This window comes from Musa acuminata, chromosome BXJ3-6 (genome assembly GCF_036884655.1).
Source record: "Musa acuminata AAA Group cultivar baxijiao chromosome BXJ3-6, Cavendish_Baxijiao_AAA, whole genome shotgun sequence".
NCBI classification, from domain to species: Eukaryota; Viridiplantae; Streptophyta; class Magnoliopsida; order Zingiberales; family Musaceae; genus Musa; species Musa acuminata.
The window spans coordinates 7,058,881-7,075,529 of NC_088354.1; the positions used below are offsets into that span (position 1 = coordinate 7,058,881).

The following is a 16,649-nucleotide window of genomic DNA, read 5'->3' on the forward strand; positions in this document are numbered from 1 at the left end:
CGACATGCATTGATTACGGTGGGCGGTAGTAGTTGTCTGTTGGAGAATTATGAGAAAGTCTTCTTAGAAGACAGTTCTTGCACACTTTGTCACTTTAATTTATTTCATTTTCTAGACTTATAAAGGTAAAGTTATTCTATACGTACATGAGACGAATTATGGCGCATGATCCGAAGGAGTCTCGACAGCTAGCTGGTGCTGCGGTGCCAGGAGATGTCTCTTGACAGTCTATTTCTTACCACCCATTGCATCAACCATCCATCCATTTATTGTGTGCCATAACTCCTCACCAAACTCGACTAGTGTCTTAATTGCCAAGCCTACTGCTTCACCGAACCGAAGAGACCGGAAGCTCGTTCTCCCATTCCTCCGTCGGCCGAGCAATTACAGAGACAAGGAGCTCTCTCGGTCGAATTAGTGCTAGCCCTATCGATCATTTGTGCAATTCATAGGTTCACGAAGAATTATTCGCTTTGGACAATAAACGTGTGAACTTATGAGTCCTTGATTCTCATACTCTTCGTGAGACTAAATGATTTTATCAGTACTCTCGTAAGAAAGCTAATGACTCATACTCCCTCTCGTAAGAAAGCTAATGACTCATAGCCGAGGTATACGGATTAAATGAGCTTATCACATATATATATATATATATATTATGAGATCATATATAAAAAAAAACATTTATTTCTAATTTAAAAGAAAAACATACAAAAGAATTACTCAGATCCCAGAAATGAAAACCCTAATAAATGATCCAAAACCCTCGGTCATGTATGCTCGCTCACATTGTATTACATCATTTTGTGCTAACCAGGGTTACTTATATTTTCTGGGACCCTTTTCGTGGGTTACTTGTATTTGCAGTCAAATTTCTTCCTCCACTTCTTCTCCATTCCTCGCATATTCTACCTTTTACTTCTCATTATTTCCTGAACAGTCAACTACTTCCTCTTGTTCCTACTCCCCAGCAGCAGACTAATGTAGAATAGTAATCTAAAGAAGAACCCCCAAGCCACGATCACCAAGAGACAGCTCCATTTGTTGAGCTGATTAATGCTCTGTTCCTGCAGTACATCTGACCCGGTGATTATGCAAGTATCGTTAGTGATGTTCATCCCCAAGGTTTGGCCGATCGCTGTAAGAACTTCCACCTTCTTTGCCGTCGGCAAGCTCCCCAGCGCCGAGCCGTCGAACATCTCTACTCCTCTAGCGAAGCACTTGGACAAATCCTTACTGAACTCGTTCTGCATTACTGCCTCGTAAGGATACTTCACCAGCGACATGTAGTGGAGCCAGATCCAGTAGTCCGGTATCCGATTCCTGTTGATGAAGAAGCCACTGAGCAGCAGGAAGTAGGAGATCACAGCGGCTGCCACGGTGTAACCTAACACGACGTGCGATAAGATGCCTGAGAGGAAGGTCACGAACCCACTGCCCGCCCAGAATGTCGCCAAGATAGTCAAGAAGAAGAAGCCGAGTCCGTCCATGCCTCCGGAGAGGCCTACCCCGAAGAATGTGATGAACGCCAAGGGAATAGTGAGGAAGACCAGGGGCAGAAAAGTGGTGACAGCGTTGGCGACGACATAAGACGAGCGGCGGTACGTGTTGTAGGCCGTCTCCCGCATGTAAATGTATCGTTCTTGAATGAAGACGGCGAGAGTGTCGCCGCTTGTGAAGAATATGGTCGTCATGGTGATGGCGAAGAAGCCGATCCGCTCTCGAACATCCTTGGGCGTGTCGCGGAGACGCCAGAAGATGGTCGCGAGCAGGAAGCCTGTCACGAGCATGTCGCCGAGGCGGAAGGCTAAGATCTCCGGCATCCGCCACATGTTTATAATCGCCCTCTTGGTTAGAGCCGAAACCTCGACCCAGAACGGGTTCGCATATGAAGCCAGTGCAGCGCCGTCAATCATCGCGCCGGATACGAGCTTGCCAGTCGCGATGCTGTTTCTCACAGCCTCCTGCAGTGGGAGGCACGATCCTGTGGCGGCGGTGGCGGACGTCCGTGCTCGTGCCTGATGATTCAAGGCGTTTAACGTGACGAGGTCCTTGGCGCCGTCAGGAGCTGTGTCCTCCAGCTCGCGGACGAGATCCAGGGCAAACTCGGCTGGGTTCCCGCCGTCGGGTATTGGGCTGCCGAAGACGGCGAAGAATTCCGGGAGGCCTTGCGGGGGCCCGCTGTACACCGTCTGGCCGCGCGAGAGGAAGATGAGGCGGTCTAGGAGGCCAAGGATTCGGTAGCTCGGCTGGTGCACTGACATGATCACCATGCTCCCGCTGCGAGCGATCCTCTGCAAGACCTGAACCACCATGAAAGCGCTCGTGGAGTCAAGCCCCGACGTGGGCTCGTCCAGGAAGAGGATGATGGGGTCGTGAACGATGTCGGTCCCGATGGACACCCGACGGCGCTCACCCCCGGACACGCCGCGGTGACCTTCGTCGCCGATGATGGTTTTCGCGGCCGACCGGAGATCGAGCTGATCAATGAGCGCTTGCACGCGCTCCTTCATCTTGGATGCCGAAACCGAGCGAGGTATCCGGAACTTGGCCGCGAACATCAAGGTCTCCTCGACGGTGAGCATTGGGAACATGAGGTCGTCTTGCATCACGTATGCCGATATCGCCTTGAGGAGGCGGCCTTCGAGTCTGTCGCCGTTGAGCGTAATGCATCCTCGGAGGCTAGCCCTCTCGATGCGGTTCGCCAGTGCGTCGATGAGGGTGGTCTTCCCGGAACCGCTAGCGCCGAGCACCGCCAATATCTCGCCCGTCCTCACCTCGCCGGAGATGGAGTCCAAAAGCTTCCTGGTTCCGCGGAGCGACTCCGGCCGTGTTTCATTGTTCTTCTTTCGGAAGAACGGGAAGCTGCGAGGCTCCTTGACGCTGTAGGACAGATCGGTGAAGGAGAGGACGAAGTGGCATGGATCGACGGCGGCGGCTGTGGCCAGGGGGTGGTGGCAGTACTGGTGGGCGAGGAGGGGGCTGGGGCTACTGAAGGGGGTAAGATTGACTTCCTTGGTCATGGCCATGAGGGAGAGGCGGGGCGGACGAAGGATGAATTGGACGATTATATATGTGTCCCATTTTTATAAGAAGAATGGTGGAGGAAACATCACGCAGTGCATGGAAATCCAAGTGGCTGATATTTTGTAGTATAGATCTATTACTGGTTGTCGGAATTTGTTTTGTTGCAATGAGCCTACTAAATTCTGTATTTTCCACTACGTAGTAGAAAATCTGTATTTTCTACTAATTCTGGATAAGGAGAGAGGTCAAAATCCGTGACTTCTCTCTCTACTCGTTCCTGTCAGGCAATGGCATCTCTCCATGAGGGTGAGGTAACCTACCTTTAAGGTGAGTTGGAATACTTACTGAGATCACGGTGGAAAAGTAGAGCTCGGCGATCATAAATTCATGAAAGCTACATTTATCCGTCGAGAGCAGCAGTCAGCCTCCGATTACAACGGGCGCAAGCTGTCTGCCGCACTGTCACACGAGATAGGGGTGGCATTTATTGTAGGAAATTAGAGTGGTCGTCCGTCTTGTGTCCCTTTGCCCTCTACGACGACGATGAACCTGAAATATCTTTGGCAAATCCGATCGATAATGGAAGGCGATAAGATACATATTGCAGTGGACTACTTGAGGGTAACTGATCTGCGTACCCAAATGAATTACGCAGTCCTCCTTCTCCTTGATGGCAGCATTTATGTATAGCATTCGCCTATGTCTACTTTCAATGGACTCGATGGAGCATAGCAGCTCTGATAGATAGTAAGAAAAAATTAGAATACGTTCCAATGATTGTTGGATGAACAAGCAAGCGTTCGCCCCCTCTCTCTCCTCCTTCCGTTGGTATTTTTATGGCGACTTCCCAACTAATTTGCCATGAATTCCATGTTCGAAAATAAATAGGTTGGCCCATCTATTAAGTTTGCGAGCTGTGTCGTTTTCAAAATATATAAAAATTATATTAAAAAAGATATGAACACCTATTATCTCAAGTCTTATCGGTACGAGAATTCATTGTTATACTTAATATTTTTCGAGAGACGATAAATTAAGATATTTCGTGCGTATGTATAAAGAACGGCTTGATCGAGAAAATCTACATTTGATTTTCTTAGGAATACCATGTGTTATCTTTTTTTTCTATGTATGTTTGGTCTAAAAGTATAGATAGCTTATTTAGGTTAAATAAGAAGGAGAAGAAGAAGAAAATAATAATGGTGGGGTGATATCTTCTGAACTGAGAATTAAAATAAAAGAAAAGGCAGTCCCCTTCGAAACGAAAGCTGGTGGTGGAATAATGGTAGATGTCAGAGAAGAGAGTTGAATGGTTGGGAGTTATCTTTAACTCATGGAGCCGAACAAATGAGATCAAAAACATAAATTAGCAGGTCCACCACCATTGATGGGGGAGAGGTCACAGTGCTCATTCAGTGCCCTGTCTAGTCTCAATCACGATGCCTCCTCCAAAGTACTCCGCATTCAATGGTATGAAGTAGAGATTCGTATGGGAATTGTCTCGCGAGGAATAAGGAATGAATTGTATCTCATGTACTATTCAATACATACAATATTACTCCTCAAAACCTTTTCTAGCGTACGTAAGATGTTTCTACGTACGTTTTGTGTTTCTAATCTATTCTCCGGACATATGTTTCATCTCGAGGCGTCACTTGTCTCCCTTGAATCGGTAAATCCTGTGTAGCTGTGCGTTCCTTGTTTTTGAACAATAAGGGGTAGCTGAAACAGTCGAGATTATATCCGATATATGAACATGTTTCTTCACGTAGGCAGATGACTATGTTAGAGAATTGATGATGTTTCTTGAGACAAATTCGGGAAGTTTATGGAAAAAGAAAGAACAGGAATGGGAGCAACCGAGAGATTTAACACGAATGAAAACCAAGTCCCTTCAACCTTTAGTTAGCAACTCTAATGTAATATCTGCAAGGTTAATAAACTTGTTCGAACGCTTTTCGGCGCATAAGAAAACTAATAGAATCTAATAAATAATTACATTGTAGGTGCTCTTGTGATTGTTTCTAATAAATCTAAAGAATATTGTATTGAATTTTATATTTTGATGATGAAATTAATTGATAAATTTATTAGATTAATATATTTTTGAGAGAAATGACATAAGAAATACTTTGATCGACCATCGAATTATCTATTATTGAGTAAGAGGGTCGAACATCGTGCCGAAAAATCATCGTGTTAAAAATTATACATCAAGCTAAAGGATTGATCAATATGCTAAAAATCAAACTTCGTACAAAAGGTTCGAACATTACGAAAAAAAAAATTAGATATCGTATCGAAAGATTATATATCGTTAGAAAGTCGAATTGCTGTTGGAACAAGCAACATGCCGGAGGTTTAAACAAAGTGTCGGAAGATCAAAAGACATGTTGGAATAGTATTCAACATGTGGAAAGCTTTCTAAATATATCATCTGTGTAGTTGACTTATCAAAGTTTTAATCGAGATCATTATATGTCAATTTGAATTGGTATTAGGTTAAAACCATGTCAATTTATAAATAAGATCATTAGGCTTAAACTAAGATCAAATTGAGTCAGTTAGAAGATCAAATCGATAGTTTGGGTAGTGATATCATTAGGCCTAGGCATTAGTATCAACCGATAGTAGTGATACCGCCTAGGTCGATGGTAGTATCACTCGAGTCCAAACTTGTACTCTGGTTAAGGTAATAGTATCATCCATATCCAAAAATCTTAGATAATTTAAATTTTTAGTTCTATTCTTGAAGTCGGTCTATAAATAACTCACTTAAGCTTTATTGATGGAGCATTTATTCATAAGCTAAGAAGTATTAAATTCTCATTTTCAGTATATAGTTTGAATCTCCTTCTCTTGGATCTAGTTATAATTCTAAGTTATAAAAGATATGAGATGTTATGTAAAAAGATAATATGAATGTTATCTCTTATTTTGAAAATAATAATAATAATAATAATAATTTCTATTAGAAGAAAGATCGATAGTGAAAACTGATAACATCGATTGATGAATTGTGAAAAAAAAAATTATAAAAACTATAGTTGGTCTCCCATGCACCTATTACACTTTTTTTTTCTTATTTATCTTCTATTTCATGTTGTAGTTTTTTTTTTTTTGAATGATAGATGTCCAATTAATTCAATGCATATCTTGTATGTTATCTATGTTTTTAGTATAGTTATATCTGTTGAAAATTTGAGATGATACCTTGCAGTCCTAATTTAGAAATCAATTTTTATTTTCTTGCTTGGTATCGTAATTTAAAAATATTAATTTTTATTTGTTTATTTATCATTATGATATAGAAAATAAATATTAAGTATTTCAAATAGAATGAAGTCATATTTATTAATATATTAAATAAAAATTAATAATAAATAAATATGATAAAAAAAAATCCTTAAAGGAAGGGCTCATCTCCTTCTATTTAATGGGAGAGATTTTATTTTTTTTAGGATAAAATATATTGTATGAAGTTCAAAAATATTTCTTGGTCCTTTAAATATTATTGTTAGATTAAAATATATTATCTGAGTTTTTTTTATATTTTTTGATCCTTTTAAGGTTTAGAATTTGATTGTTTGATTATATTAGGTTGAAATTATTCATGTCATATATATTGAATATATAATTTTTAATTATTATTGAATTAAGAATGTTATTTTTTGTATTAAAGTTTATCTTTTCATCTTATTTAATCTATTATTATATATTTTTTAATATATTATTGTTAGTGAATATACATTGTCACGATTTAATATTGATGAAATTGTATAAGAATTGGATTGAAAGAGTCCGTCTAAGCCCAACTCATAGGTTAGGCTACAATCCACTAGCTAGGCCCAATTAATATATCGAGCCTAACCCGTAGGCTAGGCTCTAGCCCATAGGCTAATCGAGTCGACCTAATATGGACTGTCACGTGTGATACACATGAGTAGTTCATGGGCTATGAGTTAGACCAACCTGATGCGATGCATGCAAAGTCATATGTAGTACATATAACCAGTATATGGGTCGGTCTAACCTAGCTCAATTATGTAATTATTGGATTTGAACCCAAATATTAATTAGTTTAAACTAGACTTTCAGTAGTCTATATCGATTTAAAGTGATTTCAAATTAGTTAGATTTATTCAATTCAGTTTAACTTAAATTGAACCAAATATAATCTAAATCATAGTAGTTCTAAGTTTTATCATTCCAAACTAATTAAATAAGTATTAGAGATCGATTTAATTAAGTTCTAATTTGTTCATCCAGTTGGATAAAGTCTCCTTGTCCGTTGTTGGGAGAATACTCTTTCGAAATATTTAATATGTGGGGTGATTAATTTTTTACGGAGAGCAAAACTTTTTTCTACCTGATAGAGTTAATGATTCTTCTAAGTTATTTATTCGACTATTATTCAAAAAGATGTGATTCGGTAAAAAAAAAAAAGATGTGAGTATTGTAATGCCTCCTACTATGTCGGAGATTTATGTTCACAGAATTGGGCGAACAGGAAGGGCAGGTGCTACAGGAGTATCTTATACATTTTTCTGTGACGGGGACTCTTTTAAGCTGTGAAAATTCTGAAGGGGTCTAGCCAGCATATTCCTTTGGAATTGCAGGATATGACATCTCGTGGTGGATACGGTGAAAAATCTTGGTGGCGGAGGTTGATAGTGGAATAAAATGAATAACTTAATTATCATTAATAGAAAGAACTCCGTGGTATAAATTGCCTTATCAGCACAATTAGAAAGCTTGAAGATTTCTCCGTTAAAGTTGACTTACATTTGTAAATATATCTGTCATTGTATTTTGCAGGTCTCAAAGTGGTTATCGAGATGATTGCAATGGCAATGATTACATCAGCTTTAAAGCACGCATTCCCAATCAAGGAACAGGAGGCAGCATTCCCTGCAGAAACCGTAGTCGAAGTGTCGGCCCAAGCTGCAATGAGAGACATGAACATTGGGGCGATAGCCATGGCCAAAGCAGTAGCAATGTTCAGAACCATACGCGAAGCCGAAGTAGGAGGGCAAGATTTATCATTGTAGGAGGCTGTTTTGAAGTATGCTGAATGTTCCCACGCCATCCAAAGCTATTGGGTCTACCGCAGTGAACCATGCGTCGATACATGACACCATTTTCTGTGGTGAATGTTCCCATACCATTGTAAAGTTTGTGTGTATGTTAAAATTGGGACCAGTGACCGATATTTCAACTTGTCCTTCTTTTGTGAACTTGCATCCATGAATCGTTACTGTTGGATAACTTCAAGGCTTAATCAATGATCTTTAGCCCTTATGTGTGTCTGATGTTGCTGTTTGTAGGATGATGTAATTTGCTTATAAAGTGCAGTTAATGTTTCTGCAGCCCTTACGTATGTCTTCTGGTGCTGTTTGTTTCTGCAGTACAGTTTTAAGTATATCTACACTGATCCCTATTTGTTATGGGAGATGGAAGACAAGGGTGAAACACGGTGTATATACTGTGAGACCAGCCAACCATCCACAGGGCAAATCATCTTTTGCCTATGGAACGCGAATCACTATAGTTCATAGCATTCTTTCCATTACTGATGCTAAGGGCAGAACTGAGAGAATATTTGGTCAGTCGTGTTCTTTTGGTTGCACGTATGTCCGTTTTCCAAGTTTTAGTTGAACTTCGATTGGTGCAATCGGACAGAAACCTGCTGTCTGTTCACTCTTGTTGTCTCTATTTTGGGACTAGGCTCGAGCGTTCCTTATCTACGAAGCAACACTTGGGGGAGAGTGATAAGTTCGTCGGATTGAAGGACTCCAGTTTTGAATTCCTCTTTGATTGCAACGTCTATTCTTATCCAAATAAGACTCCGGTCGGGATGAGATTGTCAGTGATCCTATCATCGGAAGATCGACCATGAGATCCTCTTTTCTGGATGGTCTGTCTTCTTAATCTCCACAGCGGGTGCCGAGGAGGGTTGATGTAAGATATTTCGGCACGCATGAGGACAATTTTGGTGCTTGCATTGTAGCCACCACAAATCTTGGTTGGAACGTGTACTGATCATTCAACATTTGTCAACCTCAATACCGGCAGAAATCACGCGAGGTCTCCAACAATGGCATATTGTTTTCAGGTAAATCGAGCTTCGGTTCTTCGATGCATTTACGACACTTCCACGTTATGCGCTCGACATTACTGATATTTAATCTAGCAAGTGGCTTCCACTTGGACGATTAAGCGCAAGAGGCATCGGTAAGGTGGGTTCACCCCCTGCTTGTACTGAGGATGACGCTGGTGAGCCGCTTCAAGACGAAGCACAACAATGACGCTGTGCAGGTGGGCTCTCCTGAAAGCAAAAGAAAATGGCGTCGCTTCTGGGGTTGGCCAAAGAAAACGTGCCAGAAGATTAGTCAATGATGTATAATGATTAACTTGGATTGGTGATATTAGGACGCCATCCGAGCTAGGATGAAAATGGTACCCAAGATGTAATTCCCCATTTGTTCCTTCCCCATTGTCCTTGTACTTGTTTATAATAGATTATTATACGGACAAACATAAACATTGGTGATGTAAGTTTTTTCCTCCAAGATTTGAGTTAAGAGACTAAATTCTTATACTCGAAGTTAACGAACTTACCGGATCCTGTCACTGAAAGAGCTATGAATCTACGCAACCTGTTGCGGTCGGGTTGGATACGGATAAATTTATGTCGGTCTTTGGTATCCCGACCCGACCTGTTGGACTCTGACCCGTTGGCTTACCCAGCAAGATGCCTTGGAGACTCCAACCGTCGTCGTCTTCGGGGCCCTCCCGCTTTCCCCGACGCAGGGACAACAGCATCCGCACGCAATCGATTCTTTGGCGCACATTTTTTGATGCTAGGCTAGGCTGCAAACATGCTGATTGCTTTGTCGTGCGCATCGCGTTCCCAGACGGTCGATCTATGCGGTAGGGGTGCGGGACACGGTCAGGCGTCGCCTCCTGCTCTTCCTTGGTAACTGGGAGAAGGAAGAGATTCGAAAGCGACGGGAGTCTGCAAAGAAAGGTACCAAACACGACACGAAAGTTGAGCCTCTGTTTGTTTATGGAGCTGTGATCCAACTAAAGTGCTTCTCGTTGGGTGCGAATCGAAGCTTGTTTTAAAAGTAATTAAGAATAAATAAATAGATAAATAAAGCAGAATGACTGATCCGAAGTCGGCATCGAGTCGGTGTTTTCCCTCCAAAGGAGCGAAGCATCTCATTAACCCTCTGCTTTTCGACTGCGAGTATCCACTCCGCTTTTCCTTTGCTTTCCTTTCCTTTCCTCATATCATCTCCTCTTTATTCCTTGCAAATCACAATAAATTAATAATTGCGCGTTTTTACCTCTTTGTGATCGAAAAAACCAGCCCAAAGTTAAGCATCTTTCCTCCGTCGTCATCCCTTGATCAGTTGCCAAATTGCGTGGGTCTTGTCTCCTTTCGCTTGCTAATGTTCGCCCGCTGTGTTGGACGCTAAGTGCATTTTTACAGACGTCTCATAGGTTTCGCGCATTTGGGTTCTGCTGGTGAGTCTTCTCTGATTTCTAGTTGTTTCTTGATCGTTTCGGTTCTTGCTGAATGTTCGTCTGATCATTTGTTGCTGGTTTTCTCTATTTTCCCCTCCTTCCTTGTCGTCCTTTCTCTCTCTGTTATCGACGACCTATGAATTGGCAGGTCCATTGCAGACGAGTCACGACTCTGTTGATTTTGATTTCACTTTCACTGGTTCTTGTGAGGTTCTCTTTCCCATTTTGTTCTTGTGTTACGCCTTGTGAAAAAAATGCAGACTTTTGAGTTATGCTGGAACTCTTTGCCCCTTTGCTCTCTCATTTCGTGTTGATGGTGATCTCTGCTTACGAGTCCTGCTCGTTAATCGCCTTTTATTCGTTTTAGATTTACGGGGAACCCTAGAAGCTGTCAACAAACAATTTAGCCATGTTCCATCCCTGAGTAATTTACAACTCCGCATGCGTTGAGTGTTTTAGAACAAGCGACATCGAGTCGGGAGGACGAAAGAAGCAGCGGAAACAGTAGCGTCATTGATTATAGCAGAGGGAAAAAAATTGCCCCATGCATTTCTCAACAGTGCCTTCATCAGATTCCTGGCAGCCCGTTTTGACGGCTGATTCTACGGACGCATACTATTGGTTGAACTGGAGAGTTTTGCTATGTGCTATTTGGGTGTTATCTTCCATGATCATTGCATCCATTTTGATATGGAAGTTTGAAGGTTCGAACACAGAGACAGAAGGATCCTCGCCAGAGAGCCACTATCCTTTGTACGAGGATGAGCTATGGAGACCTTGCCTCACAGAGGTCCATCCTGTTTGGTTGCTGGTTTTTCGACTTATAGCCTTCGCCATACTTCTGGCATTTCTTATCATCAATGTCGCTGTGGACGGAGGGGGCATCTTTTATTACTATACCCAGTAAGCCGATTTTGCTTTTCTGTAGAAGACATAATTCTTTCCAAATGCTGGATTAATTATTTCTAAATCACGTTTTGCTTGTCCATGTCTAAATATTTTCCAAGCATAACATATTGATTGTATTATTTAAACCTGGTCTTTGTGTTCTTTTTTGTCCCCTCACTCGTTTTGTATTATGTAGGAATTCTACTGCTTTTTTTTTTTTTCTTTTGTATATATTATATTTCCTTCCCAAAGTTGGGCCTTATCTTTCCAAAGTTGTTGTAGACTATTAGGTAATCCTCCTTGAGTAGAAGGTCCTCTGCTTGACCAACCACATATACTTGTATGGTGATGGACTGGCGAAGCACGATGTCCTTTACATGAGCAATTTTAGACTTTTCTTAGCTCAATAGTTCCACTGATATGAGATATGCAGTGAAATTTTTTTTAACTTGACATCTAGGTCTTTTTCAAGTGCACTTTTGCATGTTTTGTGTAGGGCGTAGATCCTCTGGTTGTAGCATCAGTTGCAGGATGGCTTCTTCAGCTCATGAATGCAAATTTTTAACCTGCTTTTGTCTTGTAAAATATGTTGTGACCTTGGCTGCTCCTATCAATTCATGTAGCTTGGTTTTTCTTTCTGCATCTTATTATCTGTAAACTAATTATATTTAGCATATTGTATGATTGCTAATGGCATTACATCTTGCTCTATTCATAATTCAGTATCTTCTCTGTTTTTGAAGATCTTATAATCTTTTTTCATGTTGGCCAGGTGGACATTCATTTTGGTCACCATTTATTTTTTGGTATGTCCTTAAACTTTGAAGATTGCAAGTCTAAATTTCTTGTATTTTTTCTTTTCTCCGTTTCCATGTTGATTGATGCTTCCTTTTGTTTTCCTTGTGTGAATAATATTTTGGCTAGCATGGATAACTTTTCTTTCACCTAAACCATTCCAAGTGCTCATAAATAATATTTTGGCTAGCATGAATATGCATGGCTCACACATGAAACTACACTTCTAGCTTGGCTCAGTGCTGTCTGTCTATGGGTGCAATAAGTATCTTCGTAAAGTTACTGAGGATAAAGTTGCCGTCACAAGGTCAGATGCAGAGCATGGAACATATGCAGCTCCTGTGAATGGTGCGAATGGAATTATTCAGCAGTCTGGTGTGCGTGCAGCTGCCTTTTGGGGTAATTTGTTTCAAGTAATCTTTCAGGTATTATCTTTTCTTTTATTTAATTAAGTAGTCATATTGCATGTTTAACTCATGTAATTGCTCAGATTGAGCATGGTGTAGTCACTGACTTTGTAAATTTTGGTAAATCATTAGTTGATTGTTATTAAAAATGAATCATGGCCAACATAAATCTGTCTGTATAATTGTAATACCATAAGCTCAATCAGTTTTTGCATATATTACTTTTTGTTTGTCTTGCTTTTGAATATTTATTGAAACGTGCCAGGTGTATAGATAACTTCCTAGCATGCCTTTATTAGGATTTTAGAGTTTGTGGTTATATTGAGGTTTCTTGAGTAAAGGCAAGTAATTTTACCGAGGTGTATCGGACTGTCCAGTATGTCAAGTTATGCAAGGGTAAACTTGTTGGAGATGGCTAAATTTCTGATGATCTGAGAATCTTGTTCTTGGTATTATCATGGTAATGATTGATGATGCCTATTTTAACAGGGAATGGGACATAGGAAAAAAAAATTAAAAAAGGAAAAACACAAATAATTTGAAAGTTAAGATAGGAAAAGGTACAAAGAATTTAGAAGTTGAGATATGATAGATACACTAAGATGCTATAGATATGACCAAGACTCGATCACGTCATGTAGCTGAATTCCACAGCATGACAAGGTAATTCTTCTTTATGATTGATAGGTGAGGATCTACTTGGGGCAATTGAAAGAGGTATTGCAGCACCTCCTCTGAGCTGCATAGTCTTACAGCATTTTGCTTTCGAATTTCAGCAGTTCATGTTTCTGATGGATAGTACTGAGACATCAAGTTTGAAGGTATTTAGGAACAATGTATTTGTTCCAAGAATTAAGCCAACATCAATTGTCCAAGAAAAAGTACATGAAGATTCTAATGGGAATGTTGGTTTTAATTCATCTACATTTTTTTTCTTTTTTACTTGTGGCAACTATCTTCTGGTCCTAAATATACAATTTTGTCATTAATTTTGTGGATATTTTTTTACTAGTGTGTCATTAAATCTATGGTTTGTATCAATTTGGTCCTTGGCTTATTTGTGCTTTGTCACTAAAAGATGAAGATGTAGTCCTGTGGTTTGCTTTGCTGGTTAACATTCTTTTAGACTCTTTTGACCATTGGAGTTTTTCTCCATTGTTATGAATTTTGGCACTGAACAGCATGGTAGACCTTCCTGCAGTCATCTAGAATTTAAGTCAATGTAGCTAGTTCTTCTCTTTGTCAGTTCAACCTTCTTTTGACCACTGGTTAACATAAGTTCAGCCAATGAGAATACGAGACACTGCATAGAATTGTGATATTTGTTGGCATATGTACCTACTAGCTTTTGTGTCAAAAGCCTTTTCTTTCATATACTTTTGTATTCAGGTGAACTGATATGCCTCCTACTGTTGCCAGACAAGTGCAGGTGCCGTAATGCTCACCGATTGTGTCTTTTGGCTCATCATATTTCCGTTTCTGGCCATCAGAGATTATAATCTGAATTTCGTAAGTATGCCTGCTCCAAGAAATTAACTTAATTTTTATTGAGACTAGAAGGCCAACAATGATGGTGAACTTCAACTGAGAAATATTATGATTTATCTTCTGGCACATCAAGGACATGCAAGCATGGTAGACTTATTAATTCCCTGATGGAACTGCTTCTTCGTATGGTACTTGCAACAGGGAGGAGCCTTATTTTAGTGGGTCAACCGTAATATAATTTGCCTACGCTCTTGATTCTCAATTAGACATCAACAGGGACTAAGTGATAATGTGGTCGAGTCATTGCATGCCTGTTATAGGACTCTTGTGCAAACTCTTAAGAGAATCACCCTTTTGTGCTTGATCATATTTGATTTGAACAAGGCTATAGCATTTCTCTAAGGAAAAATAAGATACATTGGACATCAAAGATAGTTCCGTCATTTACAACGGACATTTGCTTTCGTATTGCAGGTACTGATTTGTATGCACTCGCTCAATGCAGTTTTCCTTCTTGGTGACATTGCCCTGAATAGCTTGGTAAGTTTTTCCTTTTCCTTTTGTGATTTAATTGGAAAAATTTTACAACATAGTATGTCCATTATTGACACTCTCTCATGTAATTTTACTAGAGTTTCCCCTGGTTCCGGATTGCATACTTCCTACTTTGGACTGCAATCTATGTCATATTCCAGTGGGTGATCCATGCATGTGTGGATATCTGGTAAAAATTATTTGATTTCTTTGTAGTTTATACCACAGGAAATGATTTTTGAGAAAAAAAAAGGTTTCATCACTTGATCTGTTACTAAAATTTAATCGCTTGTTCTTTTTTTTCTTCCTCCTACAGGTGGCCATACCCATTTCTTGACCTGTCCTCCACTTATGCACCTATATGGTAAGTTGTTTTATTCAGATAAAATTAGATTCTTTTTGTCTAACACCATGATTAGAGGAGTTCTGCTGATCCAATTGGATATATTTTTCTTTATAGTTTTTCATTTGAGCTGTTGCTTTCTTTTGTCTTCAAAGGAGTCCAACCTTTTCGGCAACCGACTTTTGTTAACTGTCTTCACAAAGTTGCATTTTTGACATGCTTTGTTGGAGTTTCTTGAAATTAGCACTCCGTCGAGCCTCTCGATTAATTTCCTAAACATCCGACATTGATAATTTGACAACGAGCCAATTTGCTATGTTGAAATAAATCCAACCAAGTTCAGCAATATTTTATCTTTTAGGATGGTCATCACATTGAATTGGTTGGTGCAAAGCAAATTAGGAAAGGGGCCTCGGTTTGATTTACTGGCTGTGTAGACCTTGATTCTCTCTCTTGATGTTATAAACTTTGCCAAACGTGGAAGATGAGAACTTTTCTTACCATAATTTGAACTTGATACTTAAATCCCTTTCATGAAACTGCAGGTATTTCGTGGTGGCGGTGATGCATATCCCTTGCTATGCTGCATTTCCTTTAATTATAAAGATGAAGCACATTCTACTCTCCAGATGGTTTCCTCTGTCCTATTCTCCAACGAAGTAGCTGCCTACTAAACAACTAGCGGCCGATGAGAGTACAAGAAGTAGTTCTTCCGTAAAGATCGTGGCCAATTGCTAAACCGGAAACTAACGTCGGGAGGAGCTTCATCTGAGTGGGAGACACTTTGGGTTATTACCACACGGAAATGACACTGACATTATCAGGGCTCGAGAAAATAGATGAAGATTGGCTCCTTATACTGTTGTGAATTTTGCTTTTGGATATGCTGTAAATTTTATAGACACATCAAGCATTCATATTCATTCTTTCAATAAATCTTTCATATCAAAATTTTCCCTCCTTTTTAATTTTCTCGAGTATCTAAAACTCCTCCCCCTTCTTTCAAGAAAGTAACATTTGAGAAAATGTGATATTTTTAACATTTTAGCGGTCCAACTAAATCTCTTGCACAAACATCCTTGACAAGATCATGAAATGATTTGACGATGATGAAATGATTGAATTCGATTATAAAACATTCTTCCATAATGATATAATCAAATTCGATCATCATAATGAATATGCCTATCATAAATCTATATGGCATTGATTGATTTAATCCTTATGACATAACTAAAGCAATAACGTTATACCATCGAGCATCTTTCGAATCCCGACATACTATATCATAAATCTATATGACATTGATTGATTTAATCCTTATGACATAACTAAAGCAATAACGTTATAATCCCGACATACTATATCATAAATCTATATGACATTGATTGATTTAATCCTTATGACATAACTAAAGCAATAACGTTATACCATCGAGCATCTTTCGAATCCCGACATACTATAGTGATATCGACTCATCTTTACTATCAATATTTATTCATCTTGATATGTTAATTAAGAGCTCTTCACATCAACAAAATTCATCTTATAGTAATTATAACATTCAATGATTGAATATTAGTAAGGATATTTAGTCTCACATTAGTTAAGGAGTAGGAGAACCACAATGATTG

General features: G+C 39.7%; 2 protein-coding genes across 5 annotated transcripts; one reads left to right on the plus strand and one right to left on the minus strand.

Moving 5' to 3' along the window:
• Positions 1-671: 671 nt before the first annotated feature.
• LOC135640846 (ABC transporter G family member 16-like) lies at positions 672-3,148 on the minus strand. The gene has a single exon (XM_065155620.1). It carries the CDS (start codon positions 3,027-3,029, stop codon positions 945-947), a length of 2,085 nt encoding a protein of 694 aa, XP_065011692.1. The 5' UTR covers positions 3,030-3,148; the 3' UTR covers positions 672-944.
• Positions 3,149-9,919: 6,771 nt separating this feature from the next.
• On the plus strand, positions 9,920-15,976 carry LOC103987330 (uncharacterized). Of its 4 annotated transcripts, none has more exons than XM_009405600.3 (10): positions 10,203-10,279; positions 10,403-10,560; positions 10,928-11,463; positions 12,221-12,254; positions 12,474-12,668; positions 14,070-14,159; positions 14,613-14,678; positions 14,771-14,862; positions 14,989-15,036; positions 15,561-15,976. In XM_009405600.3, the coding sequence occupies exons 3-10, from the start codon at positions 11,105-11,107 to the stop codon at positions 15,676-15,678; spliced, it is 1,002 nt and encodes a 333-aa protein (XP_009403875.2). In that variant the 5' UTR covers positions 10,203-10,279; positions 10,403-10,560; positions 10,928-11,104; the 3' UTR covers positions 15,679-15,976. The 4 variants fall into 4 exon arrangements, with proteins under 4 accessions (XP_065012764.1, XP_009403875.2, XP_009403876.2 ...); XM_009405601.3 differs by adding an exon at positions 10,709-10,770 and having other exon boundaries at positions 10,238-10,560; XM_065156692.1 differs by lacking the exons at positions 10,203-10,279; positions 10,403-10,560 and adding an exon at positions 9,920-10,057.
• Positions 15,977-16,649: the final 673 nt, after the last annotated feature.